Raw genomic sequence first — 16,933 nt, 5'->3', positions numbered from 1 at the left:
TTTAAGGTCAGTAGATAATCGAACAGGAGTACTTGTGGCACCTTAGAGACTAACAAATGCCACAAGTACTCCTGTTCTTTTTGCGGATACAGACTAACACGGCTGCTACTCTGAAACCTAGATAATCTAAGTGACAAGACCCTCTGCAGGAGTGACTTGTCCAACTAGCATTTTTATGGCAGAAAACCTAAGATCACACTATCTTTGCAATTAGGGAGGACAACTTTCACAAGATTAATTGCTCTTCAGTAATTTACCATTGTAGTAAAAATGTGCCTGCCTTCGACATCAGGTTATATATACTGGGCCTTATTTGCAGCTGATGTAAATCCCTGTTAGGGTGACCCGATGTCCTGATATTAGGGGCTTTGTTTTATATAGGCAACTATGCTCCCTGCACCCCCACCCCCAAAGTATCCTGATTTTTCACACTTGCTATCTGGTCACCCTAATCCATACAGCACTAGTGAAGTCAATAGGACTGTGTCATTTTACACCGCCTGAGAGTCTGACCCATTGTTTTGCTTTATCTTTAGATTATTTTTTCCCTTACACATAGAATAATATAACCATAACACAAGACCATAGAAGCTCCTTTGCACTAGTGTAGGCTGCTTTTTCATTGATATTCAAGTGCCAAGCTCACAATTCATATTATGACTCAGACAGTTCTATTAAAAATCAAAAGAACTACAGTGCTTTGCTGAATTTCCTTTTGTTGCCAGATGCCATCAGCCTGACATGGAATTAAGTTCTGGTCCCCGGATGTCAGCAGTTAGTCTGGAAACAAGTTACCCTTTTGTCATGCCCTGAGCTTAACTACTCAACTCTGTCTGAAAGGAACTCAGAAAGACTAAAACAAAATAATATCCATATGGCTTGGGACCTCTTCAGGCCAGAGATTTTCTTCATTGTGTGAATTACACAGAGCCAAATGCATTGCTGGCACTTGAAATAATAACCATGTAGGCCCCTAGTTCTGCCACTCTTGCACTGAGTAGCACTTTACTCTGTAATATTCAGAAAGGCTCCATTATCCCTTGACCTAAAAGTCACAAAGCACATGAGACGGTCAGAACAGCAGGAGGGAAAGCAGCATTTTAGAAAGGCTGAAGGGATGCAAACTAAGAGTTGGGTAGGCTGGACAGCAGGAAGCTGCTGTAAGGCTGGTCTACATGGTGCGGCTATGTGCACTACAGGGATGTGATTTCTAAAGTACTCCAACATGTGCTCGCTAACTGGCCTGTGTAAACCCTGCTGGCTCACATTAAAAGGTCCCTAGCACGCATGAACATAGTGATGGTGAAAGGGCAGATTTTGGAAAAGATGTTGCACCGCTAAAGTTGTAGTACAAATCTTTCACAAGTCTGTGCTTGAACAAGTGACCTGTTGGGTGTTCAACCAGAGGCCTGTGCATGACAAAGCATTCACCATTTACTGGGGATGTTTTCCGAGATATGTTTTGTATCCCCCATGACAAGATGAATGCTGCTAGTGTTGCAAGTGGTGGTGCAGGTGTAACCCACACACATTCTGGGTGTGGTCTTCTGTCCCATCTAGTGGCATCGAGACACTTAGAGCAGGGGTGTCCAACCTGTGGCTCCAGAGCCACATGCGGCTCTTCAGAAGTTAATATGCAGCTTCTTGTATAGGCATCGACTCCGGGGCTGGAGCTACAGGTGCCGACTTTCCGATGTGCCAGGGGGTGCTCACTGCTCAACCCCTGGCTCTGCCACAGGCCCTGCCCTCACGCCAGTGTAATGAAGTGCTAAAACAGAGATATGTTTTTAGTTCTGTTTTTAGCAACAATGAGATTAGTAAGCATCAGGTAAAAGGAAAACTTTCCTATACGGTTTCAGTACCCCAACATGTAAAAGGAGAAAGCTGCTTCCCTTCTATTTACTGAATGAAGCTCAGTACTAAAACTAAAGCTTTTGCACCAGTTAGAACAGAGAAATATACTGGGAGTCATTAGTACCCCCTTGACTTAAGAAAACTGATGGTAACTGCTGACATATGATGATGTCAAAGCCATTTGACTGCGCTGTGCTAACTTAGGTTAGACATCCAGCTGACTTCCTGTTATATTTTTCATGTAACTTTTGCAACTGACACAAGACATTTGTTAAGCTTTATGAGGAAGAGGCCAGAAGTCTTTACCTTTACATAAGGCTGTAGCCAGTGCTCCCTTGTAGGACTAGTTTTCAGCCCCCATATAAGGGAAGGGGTGGGGAAATTCACACTTTCAGGATCTTTGGGTGCCCTCTAAGGCTACATCTGCACTGCACTCCACTCCACTGATGGCAGCGTGTAGGGTATGTGTAGCTACACAATACAGCGGAAACCAAGATGCATCCACACTGTGGTGTGTAGCTACACATGTTGGTTAAAGACTCTGGCAGCTGGGATGCAGCAGGGCTTTCCCTGCTGGAGCCTTTCCCTACTACCAGAATCTTTCCCTGCGGTGGGGAAAGACTCCAGCAACAGGACAGTACACTGCTAAAAGAAGCAGTGTAGACAGGGAAGCACTGCTTGGGCAGGGAGAGAGCTGTACAGGGTATGTACACAGGTATATACACACGCTTCAGGCATGTCTTTACTTGCCTAAGCCATGCCTCACAGTTTACACTATTTATACTGGGCTAAGGGAGCTACCCACGTATATACTCTACAGGCTTCTTTCGGCAGCATACAGTGTAGACGTACCCTCAGGCCAGTCTCTGAATGTATTATTTCCCTCCTGTGTGTTTCTATGGTATCTGGGTATGTCACAAACATTAATGAATTTATCTTCACAATACCCCTCTGAGATAAAGTGGCATTATCTCCATTTTATAGACTGGGATGGGTGCATGGGAATGAGGCACACCAAGATCAAGCCAAAATTGACAAGTGTCTACTAATTCTGGGTGCTCAACTTAAGATACCACAGGCCTCATTTTTTTTTAGAGTACTTAACATTTTTTACAGCCCTTTATTTGTTCAAAGCATAGCTCGAATCTACTTCACTTGCAGTTGTGAATGCTCAGCACTTCTGCAAATCTGGCCCTTGTCTTGCCTGGTACACCCATAAAATAGGGAACACACCAGTAGTGGTCACCTTTGAAAAGCTTGGTTTAAGTGACTTGCCCTACATCACACAGGAACTCTGTGGCAGAGGCAGGGGCAGAATCCAGTTCTCCAAGGCAGCATTCAGGTTCCTTGACCATAAGACCATCCTTTCTCTTCTTCAAGCACCTTGCCTTATTCACTACACACCTTCCAGTTTTCCTAAACAATGGAGGAGGAGTCCTACACATAATAGGCTCAGTCTCTATACAACCTTTATTCATTCCTAGAGCGCTGTCCAATCTTTGTATTGAATAGGGTAGGGGTCTTGTGGAAAAAAAATAGTGTAGGATCATGTAATTAGACTTTATCATAATGCATATACAAAGCACAGGCAGCCTTATTTCTGGCATTTTCTAACTAGAGTGGTTGACTTTGCAATCTTAACATTTTTTAATAAGGAGTTTTTGGATGTTATGTCCCTTTTTTTTAAATAGGAGAAAAGGAACTATATTGACCCCCAACTTGGGTCATCATCAGAGCTTGGACTTTTACATCCACAGCACAGACTTCTACCACTTGAGCTACTAGAGCAGGGGTGGGCAATAATTTTTGCAGGGCGGCCACTCCATGAATTTTGGTAAGTCATCATGGGCCTAGGGTGACCAGACGTCCCAATTTTATCGGGACAGTCCTGATATTTTCTTGTTTGTCCTGCGTCCCGACCAGCGCTTGTGGAGGAAGGGTTTTTTTTTTTTTCCCCTGCCCCCTCCCGCCACGACCCCCTCACCCGCCCCGCGTCCCGATATTTGACTTGGGTGATCTGGTCACCCTACACGGGCCGCATATTTCTACTATATTAATGGAGGAGGTGCGGGGTCTGGGAGGGAGTTGGGGTGCAGGAGGGAGCTCCGGGCTGGTGCAGAGTGTTGGTGTGCAGGAGAGGATGAGGGGTGTGGGCTCTGGGAGGGAGTTTGGGGCAGGAGGGGGCTCTGGGCTGGGGCAGCGGATTGGGGTGCAGAGTCTGGGAGGGAGTTTGGGTGCAGGAGGGGGTTCTGACCTGGGGCAGGGGATAGTGGTGCAGAAGGGGGTGCGGAGTCTGGGAGGGAGTTTGGGTGCAGGAGGGGGTTCTGACCTGGGGCAGGGGGTTGGGGTGCGGGAGGGGGTGCAAGGTGTAGGCTCTGGCTGGGATGTGCTTACCATGCCGCTCCCAGAAGCAGCGGCGGCCGGGTGCTGCTGGCACGTCTCTGCGTGCCCCTTGGGGGGAAGGAGGCAGTGGGTCTCTGTGTGCTGCCTGCGCACGCAAGCACCACCCCCACAGCTCCCATTGGCCCATTTCCAGCCAATGAGAGCTGTGAGGATGGTACTGGGAACGGGGGCAGCACAATGAGATGCTTCCTCCCCCTCCCCCACTGCCAGGGGCACGCAGAGACATGCCATCAGCAGCTGCCCGCTTCCGGGAGCGGTGTGAGGCCACAGAATGCAGGCAGCCTGCCTGAGTGCCCCGCTGCGCCGCCGGAGTCATGGCAGGCCGGACAGAAATGTTAGACAGGCTGCATCCAGCCCACGGGCCATATTTTGCCCACCCCGTACTAGAGTAACTGGTAGCAATAGTAGGCTGTTATCCTCTGTGGGCCATCCACTAGAATGGCATGACTCACATACTTTGCTAGTAGAATCCACAGCTTAAAAAGGAAAGTGTTAAGCAACTTAACTATGGGCAGCTACCAGCTTCCCTTATGATTACTTACTACATTTATTTCTTGAACTGATTTCTGTGTTACTGAGGATGAAGTCAAGAATCCTCTTGTGTTGTTCTAGACCTAGTTGTTGTTGCAAGAAGCAATCTTCTAAGTCGTCTTAAAAAATTGCTCCTCTACACTTTGTCATATAACGTTTGACACAACATATGTATGTTGCTTAAAGCGATAGGCACCTTGTTAACACCTAAATCCAACAGTACTAAACATGCTCAGTAGAGTAATGAAACGCAGAACACTTCTTCCTGGCTCATTCCAAATTACAGATATCCTAGAAATTAAGGGGGTATGTTTTCAGACCAGTTTGAGGCCTGACCTCCATATTTATGTGTGTAATCTGAGATCACATTTTGCACCCTAAAGTGAAGTGTCAGTGCAAATCTGAGTAGCTGCAACTCTAACTTACATGAATCGTGGCCACAGTCTAGTTAGAGATGCAGCTATTCAGACTCATGCATGAATCTGAGCTGCAGGCACTAACTGCAACTGCAAAAGGAAAGCCACTCTTCTGGAAGCCTACCCTTAAATTCTACAAAACACTTTAATTTCATTGGAAATCTAAAGGTAAACTTAAAGTGAAAGAATACTCACCCACTCTGAAGTATGAAGCTTTTGCTGGTCGGGTGCTGTTCCATAGCTGGGAACAATAGTCTGTGCCAGTTCTTCCAAGACTAAAAACCAAACAAACAGAAGTATAACATTGTAGTGCATCTTTTGTAGCTTTTAAATAAGTGGCTTGGTGGCAAAGTGCTTTACTGCACTTCACATTTTCAGGATTTGCTTAGTTTTGTCCTTCCAGACTTTCAAATACAGTCAAGCTTGATTAATCGACATACATTTATACAGTTGGGGTGATTCTTGACTCCTTTAGACTGATTTTGTCTATGGAGTTACACTAGCAAATCTGGATAAAGAAGAATACCCTTAATTTTTATTTGGAGTAGAAGACTTTGTATTAGCAACTCACTGTTCATGGTGGAAGAAAGGTTATCATTAAAGCACCTTTACCCACATGCTAAATAGTACCTTACTCTGCAAGGAGCCCTGTTCATATAATATAACTGAAAAGCCAATGGGGTATTTGCCAACTTAGGCCTGGTCTACACTACGAGGTTAGGTTGAATTTAGCTGCGTTAGGTCGATTTTATAAGGAATGCGGCTACACAACCAACCCCGTTCCGACGACCTAAAGGGCTCTTAAAATCAACTGCTGTACTCCTCCCGGACGAGAGGAGTAGCGCTAGAGTCCACTTTCCTGGGTCAAATTTGGGGTACTGTAGATGCAGCGCTGTGCAATTCAATGGTATTGGCCTCCGGGAGCTATCCCAGAGTGCGTCAATGTGACCACTCTGGACAGCACTTTCAACTCCGATGCACTAGCCAGGTACACAGGAAAAACCCCGGGAACTTTTGAACATAGGCGTCCGCAGCCCATTTCATTAGGGTGTGCACTCAGGGAACCTCGCCCTAGCCCTGCCCCTGCCATGCCCTAGCCCCGCCACCACCCTGCCCCCATCCACTCCCTCCTACTTCCCGCCCCCTGACTTCCCCCCTCAGAACCTCCAACCCCCACTGCTCCTTGTCCCCTGACTACCCCCTCCTGGGACCCCTGCCCCTAACTGCCCCCCAGGACCCCACCTCCCTGCTTCTTGTCCCCTGACTGCCCCCCTAGGACTCTACCTGTCCCCTGACTGCCCCGACCCTTATCCACACCCCCGCCCCCAGACAGACCCCGGAACTCCCACGCCTATCCAACTGCCTCCTAGCCCCTGACAGGACCCCCAGAACTCCCGACCCATACAACCCCCCCTGCTCCCTGCCTCCCCCAACCCCTCTCCACACCCCTGCCTCCTGACAGCCCCTCCAGAACTCCCGACTCAGCCAACCCCCCCCAGCTCCTTGTCCCCTGACCACCGCCTCCAAAGACCCCCCCACGACCCTCCTTGCTCCCTGTCCCCTGACTGCCCTGACTGCTATCCACCCCCCGCCTCCTGACAGACTCCGGGACTCCCATGTCCCATCCAACCCCGCCCTGCTCCCTGACCGCCCCCTCCAGAGACCCCCGCCCCTAACCACCACCCCATAATCCCACCCCCTATCCAATCAGGGGCGACAGGTTTGTATGATTTTTGGTGGTGCCCAAGCAGAGCTGTCCCAACCATAGGATGGATTGGGGCAACCGCCCTGGACCCCAGGCTTTGGGGGGCCTTGTGCTTCAGGGGGACACAGCGTCCAGGGCAGCCTGGGGGCTTAGCGGGGAGCCTGGCACCAGCGAGCAACCCGGCCCCAGCATGCCCCACCCCTTCCCCCAAACTCCCACCACTGAACAACGCTGGGAGCCGGTGGAGTGGAGCAGAGCGGGCTGGGGCCAGGTGACTTGCAGCTGCCAGCGCCAGACCCCCCGCTAACCCCTCAGGCTGCCCTGGACTCCTTGTCCCTCTGAAGAATATCCTGAGGCTCTCTCTACCTGCAGCTCCCTCCCCTTCCCTGCAGGGGAGGTGCGGTCAGGCAGCTCTGGCACCGCCCCCCCCAAAGCTCCCATTGGCCGGGGTTCCTGGCCAATGGGCTGGGAACCAGGTCAGCGCTGGGAGGGGGGAGGGAGGCAGCGTACAGAGTTGCCCTGCCTCTGCTGAGACTCTCCCCTGCACGCAGGGATGCTGGGGAAGGAGGAGCTGCCCCCGAGGTGAGAGCACCCCACCCCCCGGCCCAACCCACCCTGTTCCCTGTCCCCCGACTGTCCCCTGCCACTTCCAACCCCCCCCCCCACCAAGAGGGAGGCTTCCAGCAGAGTCTGGCTCAGCGCGGCGCCATACACGCTGCCCTGCGGGAGCCCTCCCACAGCTCTGCCTGCCCTGCATTAGGGTGTGCCCAGGCACACCCGGCACACCCCCTGCACACGCCTATGCTTTTCAATTTCATTTCCTGTTTGGTCAGCGTGGCGAGCTCAGCAGAACAGGTGACCATGCAGTCCCAGAATCACAACATGGAGCGAATGGGAGACACTGGATCTGATTACTGTATGGGGAGAAGAAGCTGTGTAGGCAGAACTCTGATCCAGCAGAAGAAATGCTGATATATACACCAAAATCGCACAGGGCATGGTGGACAGAAAATTAAGGAGCTCAGGCAAGCCTACCAAAAGACAAAGGAGGCAAACAGTCACTCTGGGTCACAGCCCCAGATGTGCCGCTTCTATGATCAGCTGCATGCCATTCCTTATCACTATCCCATCACTGTCCATGGACACCTGCAAGGTGGCAGCCTCACGCAACACGGAGGAGGATTTTGTGGATGAGGAAGAGGAGGAGGAGGAGGAGCATGCGCAGCAGGCAAGCGGAGAATCCGTTCTCCCCGGCAGCCAGGACCTTTTCATCACCCTGCAGCCAATATTCCTGGATGCTGAAGGCGGAGAAGGCACTTCTGGTGAGTGCACATTTGTAACTACACTACAGGGGTTAAAAGCAATTGTGTTTAATGTTTGATTTTCCCTGAACAATTGGGATGCATTCGCGGCCAGTACAGCTACTGGAAAAGTCTGTTAACGTGTCTGGGGATGGAGCGGAAATCCTCCGGGGACATCTCCATGAAGCTCTCCTGGAGGTACCCTGAAAGCCTTTGCAGAAGGTTTCTGGGGAGGGCTGCCTTATTTCGTCCTCCACAGTAGGACACTTTACCATGCCAAGCCAGTAGCAAGTAGTCTGGAATCATTGCAGCACAAAGCATGGCAGCGAATGGTCCTGGGTTTTGGTCGCATTCATGCAACATTCACTCTTTATCTTTCTGTGTCAGCCTTAGGAAAGTGATATCATTCATGGTCATCTGGTTGAAATAGGGGAATTTTTGTAAGGGAACAGTAATCCCCTCTGTTTGGTGATCCCTGGAGCATAAGACCCCGGTCATGCTGGGCTGCTTGCGCTTGGGTAAAAGGAATCCTCCCGGAGAATAGCCTCACGGGGGGGAGGGGTGTGCTGCACATCCACCCGAAAAGCAGTATGCAGCTGAGCAGGCTCCATGCTTGCTGTGCTATGGCGTCTGCCCGGTTACCCAGGAAAAAAGTTACAAAAAGATTGTTTGCTGTTGCTTTCAAGGAGGGAGGGAGAAAGGGAGGGAAGACTGACGATATGTACCCAAAACCACACGCGACAATGTTTTTGCCCCATCAGGCATTGGGAGCTTAACCCAGAATTCCAATGGGCAGCAGGAACTGTGGGATAGCTACCCACAGTGCACCACTCCGTGAGTCGATGCTAGCCACGGTATTGAGGACGCACTCCGCCGACCTAATGCACTTAGTGGGGACACGCACGATCGACTATATAGAATCGGTTGCTAAAGATCGACTTCTATAAAATCGACCTAATTTTGTAGTGCAGACATGCCCTAAGGTACTACTCAAGGCTTGTCTATGTGAGAGATTTTAGGGGTGGAGGGTTGGACAGAGATCTTGCTGTACCGAGGAGAACTCTTATTCTAGATATGTTGCATCGGGGTAATAAGTAGCTTTCACCAGAGCAACATATCTACACAAGGAGTTTGTAATGGTGCAGCTACACTGGTGCAAAAAATCCCAGTGTCAACGTTATCTCATTATGAGTCAGGGTGCCAGGATCTGGCTCCATGTGTACCAAGCATAGATAAACCCTGGCTGAGGCTGACTGTACTTGTTATGCAATAAGTTACCAGTGCCAGAGAATTCTTTATTTCAGGTCAAATGTGGTATAGGCAGTGACATTGCAACATTTACTCATGCCATTCTGAGAATGACTTCCATGTAACCTGAATGGATACCTTCCTAAGTATCACAAGCACAATAATATTAATGTACTGCCCTAAGCAATATCTTCCTCGCTTCTCTAGAATGGCATCTTGCAAAAGAATCTACATCCTGATTCCAGCAATGTGAGACTTCTCTTCTAAAATTACAATACAAAAATCAAGATGATTTAATGAAAGACACCAATCTGCATCTCTCAACACCATAATCTAATATTGACCGTCTATCAGTTGCCTACAGGCGGGAAAATTGGCTGCCAATTCAAGCACTTAGTGAATTATAAGCTAATTATCAACCCCAAGAAATGTGTTAGAGGCTAATTATCAGAATATTTATGAAAGGTGAATCATTGTGAGCCATCAGGATTGTGACCTTCCCTAAGCTTTTAAATATGAACTTGACATTATTCCCTTTTCGGATTCTAAAAAGAAAAGCATCAAACAACACACACATTTGAGGTTAGAGAAGAATAGGTGAGGGGAGAAGGTTACTGTTCTCTCCCCCATGTGGGCCAGCTGCTTTGACTCTTTCTGCTATTTTTCATGCCCTACATGCCTTAAAAATGGAAGGGATGGCCTTCACCGTGGAAAGGGTCACTGGGGCACCGGCACAGAAGTGCTGAGTGGGGAGTCTGGGCCCCAGCATCAACACTCGCCTATAGAAGTAGGCAACTTGACTAGATGGTGTTTTTAGAAGGCTATTTAAACAAGTATCAGATAAACAGGCGAGACTCACCAACCTCACTAGTACTTAAACTACATTATATATGCCCAGATCCTCAGGAGGTGTAAATAGGTGTTACTCTGTTGACTATGCTGACTCACACCAGCTACGGATGTGGCCCTACAGTGCTTGCTGATCCAAGATGTAAAAAGACTTTGAATAGTGTACCACAAAGGAGAATAATGTTTATGGTTCCAAAACTGCACATTGTTAAAGCCCCCGGTTGCTTATAGTTTGGTTGTGACTTTGTAGTAGATGTTGAGCCATCAGTTCTAGAGCTCTAGTGTGGTGATAGAATTTACTCCAGGGAGTAAAGCAAAAACAACTCCATGAATTTTCCATCAGCATAAGCTTCAGAAACATTTGAGTCATAATCTAAATATTGGCCCAGTTGGATAATCAGAGTTGATCAGCTCTCAAAATAACCACTTCTGAAGCTGATGGGGGAATTACAGAAAAATCTTAAACGCTGGCCAGTACAGGCAAACATAAAACAGGAAGGAGCCCAGCAGTACAGTTGAAATATCAGACACATACTAAATCCTATTACGGGTAATCAGATAACAATGATACAATTCAGCATTTACTGCAAGGTTACCACATATGCACATCATTATTCTTTTTGTAAAGGCTCAATCCAAACCAGTGTATGGAAATGGGAATTACATATCTCCTACGTAAGGTTTGTGTTCATCACTTATACTCCTAAGCACCAGTGCTGCACAGAGTTAAAGGCCTCTGCATATTCTATCTCTGTCCGTGGAATATGTCTGAAATCCTATGGAGGAAAGAGGGCAATTGCCTGTACTGCAAAAGGGGTAGGGACTAGGTGGAGAGTAGATATTTTGTACAGTCATTCACTCAAAAATTTGCATTCCATTATATTGAGCAAGCAGATGTGCAAAGTGGAAGCATGTGACAAGAAAATTTGCTCCAGCCACTGAACTGAAGTAATGAGAACCATATGTTAAAAGTGGGCTTGGTGCTGGGTACTCGTTATGTGTAATTGCATAGCATGCCTCAGTGCTGTCTAGAAATCACTTCAGCCACAATTGGAGAGAGACGAAAGTATGACATTCATGGTGAAAAGGGTCACACTTATACTTGCTCACAAGTACTAACAGTCTGGGACTCATCAGCAATAACCATCAGAAGTACACAGAATATCACTGTACAAATACATATATCTGAGGACTTGTCTACATTACCGGCTGGATCAACGGGCAGCGATCGATCCAGTGGGGGTTGATTTATCGTGTCTAGTCTAGACGCGCTATATCGACCGCTGAGCACTCTCCCATCGACTCTGGTACTCCACCGGAGCGAGAGGCGCAGGTGGAGTCGATGGGGGAGCGTCAGTCGTCGACTTACCACAGTGAAGACACCGTGGTAAGTAGATCTAAGTACGTCAACTTCAGCTATGCTATTCATGTATCTGAAGTTGCATAACTTAGATTGATCCCCACCCCCAGTGTAGACCAGGCCTGACACACCTTTTGTTGGAACACTGTCCAGTACAATGCCTGGGCGATTGGTAGGCCACATGCAAAGAGGACCTGACCACTCCCACCAGCTGGGACACTGGCCCATAATCCCTCTTACTTCAATTTAAACAAGCATTTTATTGCTGGCACAAACCCCCAATATCAGAGTACCCATACTACTGCTTCACTGTGTATTTAATGTCATCACCCCTTCAGGCATGCAAGTTCATTTTACTGAGCCTTTAGTAAAATAACATTTTTACCTTTTTATTACTTCAGTAGCATACCAACTACAGTTCATGCTTAGGTTAGCGTTTGTCAGATACAGCTGTATGTAATATGTTGATTGCTCAGCTAACTAAGGCTTTGCCTACGCTAGGACTTTTGTTGGTAAAACTTTTGTCAGTCAGGGGTGTGAAAAAATACACCGCAACCGACAAAAGTTTCACCAACAAAAGTGCTGGTGTGGACAGCGTTATGTCGGTGGGAGGCGCTCTCCCGCCGACATAGCTACCACTGCTTATTAGGCGTGTTTTAATTATGCCTGTATAGACTAGCTACACAGGAGACCTTACAGTGGCGCAGCTACAGTGATACAGTTATGCTGCTGTAAGGTCCATAGTGTAGAGCAGTGGGCAACTTGCGGCCCATCATGGTAATCTGTTGGCAGGCGGTGAGACAGTTTGTTTACATTGACTGTCTGCAGTCACGGCCGCCCGCAGCTCCCAGTAGCCGTGGTTCACCGTTCCCGGCCAATGGGAGCTGCAGGAAGTGGCGGCCAGCATGTCCCTGCGGCCCGCGCCGCTTCCTGCAGCTCCCATTGGCCGGGAACGGCGAACCACAGCCATTGGGAGCTGTGGGTGGCCGTGCCTGTGGACAGTCAATGTAAACAAACTGTCTTGTGGCCTACCAGTGGATTACCCTGACGGGCCGTGTGTGGCCCACGGGCCGCAGGTTGTCCACCACTGGTGCAGACAAAGCCGTAGTCTCAGAAAGAGAACACAAGAAATCTGATAGGTTTGTCTGGCCTGTGATCCTGCTTTGTTCTGATTTTTTAAGTGCCAATCCACCAATTCTTCTAGTTTTGGGTGGTCCTTTTTGGCAACATAAGTTTTTATGTTTTTACATGGACAAAATTTCATCTGAATTTTCTCATTTTAATCCTAGTTTGAGTTCATTGCTCAATGACACTCATTGCTTTATTATATTCCTTCCAACAGATCCTACATCTCACTCAAACTATAGTTCCTAGATTTATATACACTACTTTATTAAATATCCTAACAATAGCTTACAAGGAAGCATGACCTACAAGTTAAAGACCAGAGGGTCAGATTCTGTGCAGCATCTCCTGAAAGATGCAACTTGGAAGGCACATTTCAAGAAGAGTGGGGAACTGAAGTCCCTTTATGGCATCTTTGTGTTGTCAAGATTGGGATGCTGTGGGGGAGAAACAACTTCCAGCGTAAGGTACAGCAGAGCCAGGAGTTGCTCTAACTCTCAGTCTCCCCACAGCTGTCTATAGGTTACTCTGCAGCCAAGATTAGCCACACTGCAGAGTACACTGACCAGATCCCTGAACATGTCCTTGACATGCCCTTACACCAGTATAAGACACTTATGAAGCTCTTTTACAGCCAATATACTGCTGTGGACAGGCTGTGGAAGGGGTCAGAATTTGGCCTCAGCACTGCATCAGGAGGCCTGGGTTCTGTTGTTGGCTCTGACACAGATTTGCTATGTAATCCCAGGGAAGTTTCACAGCCTTAGTTTTCCCATCTGTAAAATTTTGATATTTGCCTGCCTCAGAGGCATAGTGAGGCTGGATTTACCACGGTATGTAAAATGCCTTGAGAGCCTGTCACAGGGTAGCTAGCCCTTTAAGAGAAAATGGGGCCTCAGCTCGAAAATGACAAGATCAGTTCACCTCCCCAGATGGGTAATGAATGAGGTAATGAGATTAACTCAGGCCAGGTGTCAGAAGGGAAGGCATGAAGGGACAGATTCCTGGGTAGTCTGTGGAGAAGCGAGTTTTAAGAGGGAGCCTAACACTCCGAGTAGGAGGGCTGGGCCTGGGAATCCCAGGCAGGACAGAAGCCTGGAGAATTGCACCTGGCTGGATAAAGCAGCTGTAGGTGAGTGTTGTTGTGAATAAACTGAACTGAATACAGTTCTGGGAGGAAGACCTGGGCCTCCTGACTCAAGGAGTGTGAGGAACTTGAGTGACAACCAGAAGCTGGAGCAGAGAGAAGGAAGTGTCTTTTTTTTTAGTTTATGTAGACTCAAAGTAGGCCCCTGGCAGAGGACTTATGTCTCATACCTTTGGGACTGTGTGGTGTTGTCTGAATGTTGATAAAGGTAAACTGAGGTAATGTGCTGGCAGGGCTACCCTGGACTTGGGAAGGAGTGACTAGGGGGTGGCTGACCCTGTTACAGAGCCTGAGATGAAAGGCACTATGGAAGTGTAAAATATTACTGCAATAAAAAGTGTGTCATTTTATCATTTGGCTGCTTTTGTGCTGCAGTTTCACTGAAAATTAAAAACTTCTATTATGCAGCAGCTAGTCGATACTAACAGTAAGCTGTTTATCTGCTTTTGTAGTCTCTTTGCCTCATTTTTCAATCAAATAATTCAGTTTTACTTAGCATTACACGATTTCCATTTTATGATGGAGGATGGGTGGAATCCGATGGGTATAATAACCGTCCTTCACTCAGGATAAATGGAAGAAGTGGTTGGAGTAAGATAATGGAAACAGCAGTAGCCACCACCTGAAACACAGGCCAAATGCAATGCTGGTCGAAGGGGTTTTGCTAGGTATCATTTGATGGAGGTGTGTGTTGGTGAGCAGAAGCATATTGAAGGAGCTTGGCTTATTTTGCCTAATGAAACAAAGGCTGAAGGGAGCTCTGATTGCTGTCTATAAACATGAGAGAGGGATAAACAGCCGGGAGGGAGAGGAATTGTTTAAGTTAAGGGTCAATGTTGGCACAAGAGCAAATGGATATAAACTGGCCATCAACTAGTTTAGGCTTGAAATTAGATGATGGTTTCTAATCATCAGGGGAGTGAAGTTCTGGAACATCCTCACCAGGGGAGTAGTGGGAGCAGAAAACCTAACTTGATTCAAGGCTGAGCTTGATAATTTTATGTAGGGGATGGTATGATGAGACTGCCTATATTAGCATATGGCCCATCTATGACTGCTATTAGCAAATATCTCCAGTGCCTGGAGATGGAACACTACATGGGGAGGACTCTGAGTTACTACAGAGAATTCTTTCCCAGGTGTCTAGCTAGTGGGTCTCTCCCACATCCTCAGGGTCTAATTGATCATCACACTTGGGTTGGAAAGGAATTTTTACCCAGGTCAAACTGGGAGAGACCCTGGGCTTTTTTTTTGCATTCCTCTGCCGTGTCAGGTACAAGTCACTAGCTGGTTTGAACTAGAACAAACAGTGAATTCTCTCTAACTAAGTTTTGAGGACTCCAGTAACTCAGCCAGAGGTTATGGATCTATTACAGGAGTGGATGGGTGAGGTTCTATGGCCTGCGAAGTGCAGGAGCTCAGACTAGATGATCATGATGGTCCCTTCTGGCCTTACACTCTGAGTCCTGGGAGAAAGCGGAGAAGTTTTTGGGAAGAGTGCTAACTGGAAAGAGGCTTGCAACAGAGAGCAAATAAACTGCCACCTGTTTGATTGTTACTGGGTTTGGGGAAACAGGATTTTGTGCACATTCTTGTATGCAATCCTCTTTATTTACAAATACCTGAGTCATCAATTTCTCCTTTTAACGGAAACAATCAGCATGACTGTATATTGACTAACTGCTTGGACGAAAAGGGGAATGATTATTCAGGCTTCTAAATTATAGCAGGGTGACAGCTCTTCTATACTTTAGGGTAAGACCAGCTTTCTGTTTAAAATTCGGTTGTTCTAAGTGTTCTAAAATCCATACAGTTGATCAGACTGGCTTGAATTTTGGTGTGCCTCACAGGGGCATGGGGAGTAAAGCAGCTTTTTCTTAAAGTTGACACATTCTGGCAATTTGTGTGGAGCTGTGTGGTTTCCCCCACCCCCTCACAGATGGAGATCAAACTAAGGCTCATCGCACCAGGGTCTCAAATACTTGATGGTTACCGCAACAGAATGCATGGCACCCACCAGCCCTTTGAGGAAATCAAATTAAAATATTATTTGAAAAAGTTTGCTTCTCCATTTAGGCACCCTGAGGCTTCAACATCTGTTCACACATCTAATGCACTACATTGAGCATACATTGAAAGAGAAGCTAACTATTTGGAAAACAGTAACCACAAGACCTGTGTGGCTCTGGGAGTATGCTATGTCTTAGAATTCAAGCACTGCAAGGTCAAATCTGGCTCAGGGCAGAAATCTGAAAAGGGGGAAGGCATATTGTCTTTATCAAAGGGGGATTTTTATTTTGGTGAAATGTTAATTCAGTACAGAAGAATATTCAGAAGGCACTGAAATAAATAACGTATATAAATTAATATAATGTATTTAAATGAAATATACTACACAAATGCTTGCTGGGAGTGAAGGGTGATTAGGGGTAGAAGAATATGCAGGGAGATGGGTTGAGAGAATCACATGATGAGGACTAGACACAGTGATGGGGTATGGAGGGATACTTGGGCCAGGGGTGCCTGTAAGCCCCACATTCCACTACTATGACATTCGGGGGGTCACTCAACCAATCTCCAGGGTGTGATAGAGGTAAGGTCGCCCTGTAATAGCTAATGCCTTTCCAAAACATTGAGCTCAGCAAAACTCAAATATCTGAAAACAAGGAAATACAAAATTATGCTAAATGCCCACATAACTTTAACTCTGCCCTCTTTGAGCAATGCCCCAATACACACATCAATCTCTTTTTCTCTGTCTTTTCACTACAATGGATAGGTGTTACTTGCACTTATCCTCCTAGCCTTAAACACTGAGCCTACTTCCCTGGCAGAATACCACTCTGGTAAAATTTAACCACCATTTTATACCCTTTTAAACCCCCTTCAGACTTGCACAGAGGATACCGCCTAAACCTATACTTCCCCCTACCCATCACAGAATCCAGAGATTGCTGTCATATTCCACTATACTACTGACAGTACCCCTGTCAA

General features: G+C 47.2%; 1 protein-coding gene across 2 annotated transcripts in view; it reads right to left on the bottom strand.

Annotated features, from left to right (window-relative positions):
• Positions 1–16,933, bottom strand: part of ANO6 (anoctamin 6) — a 112,508-nt gene that overhangs the window by 57,695 nt on the left and 37,880 nt on the right. For both annotated transcript variants that reach the window (XM_005297954.5, XM_042857772.2), the window contains exon 2: positions 5,400–5,479. In XM_005297954.5, the coding sequence (XP_005298011.2) occupies positions 5,400–5,479 (80 nt within the window). The remainder of the gene's footprint in view (positions 1–5,399; positions 5,480–16,933) is intronic.

Source organism: Chrysemys picta, chromosome 1 (genome assembly GCF_011386835.1).
Source record: "Chrysemys picta bellii isolate R12L10 chromosome 1, ASM1138683v2, whole genome shotgun sequence".
Taxonomy (NCBI): domain Eukaryota; kingdom Metazoa; phylum Chordata; order Testudines; family Emydidae; genus Chrysemys; species Chrysemys picta.
This window is presented reverse-complemented; position numbering and strand designations above follow the sequence as displayed.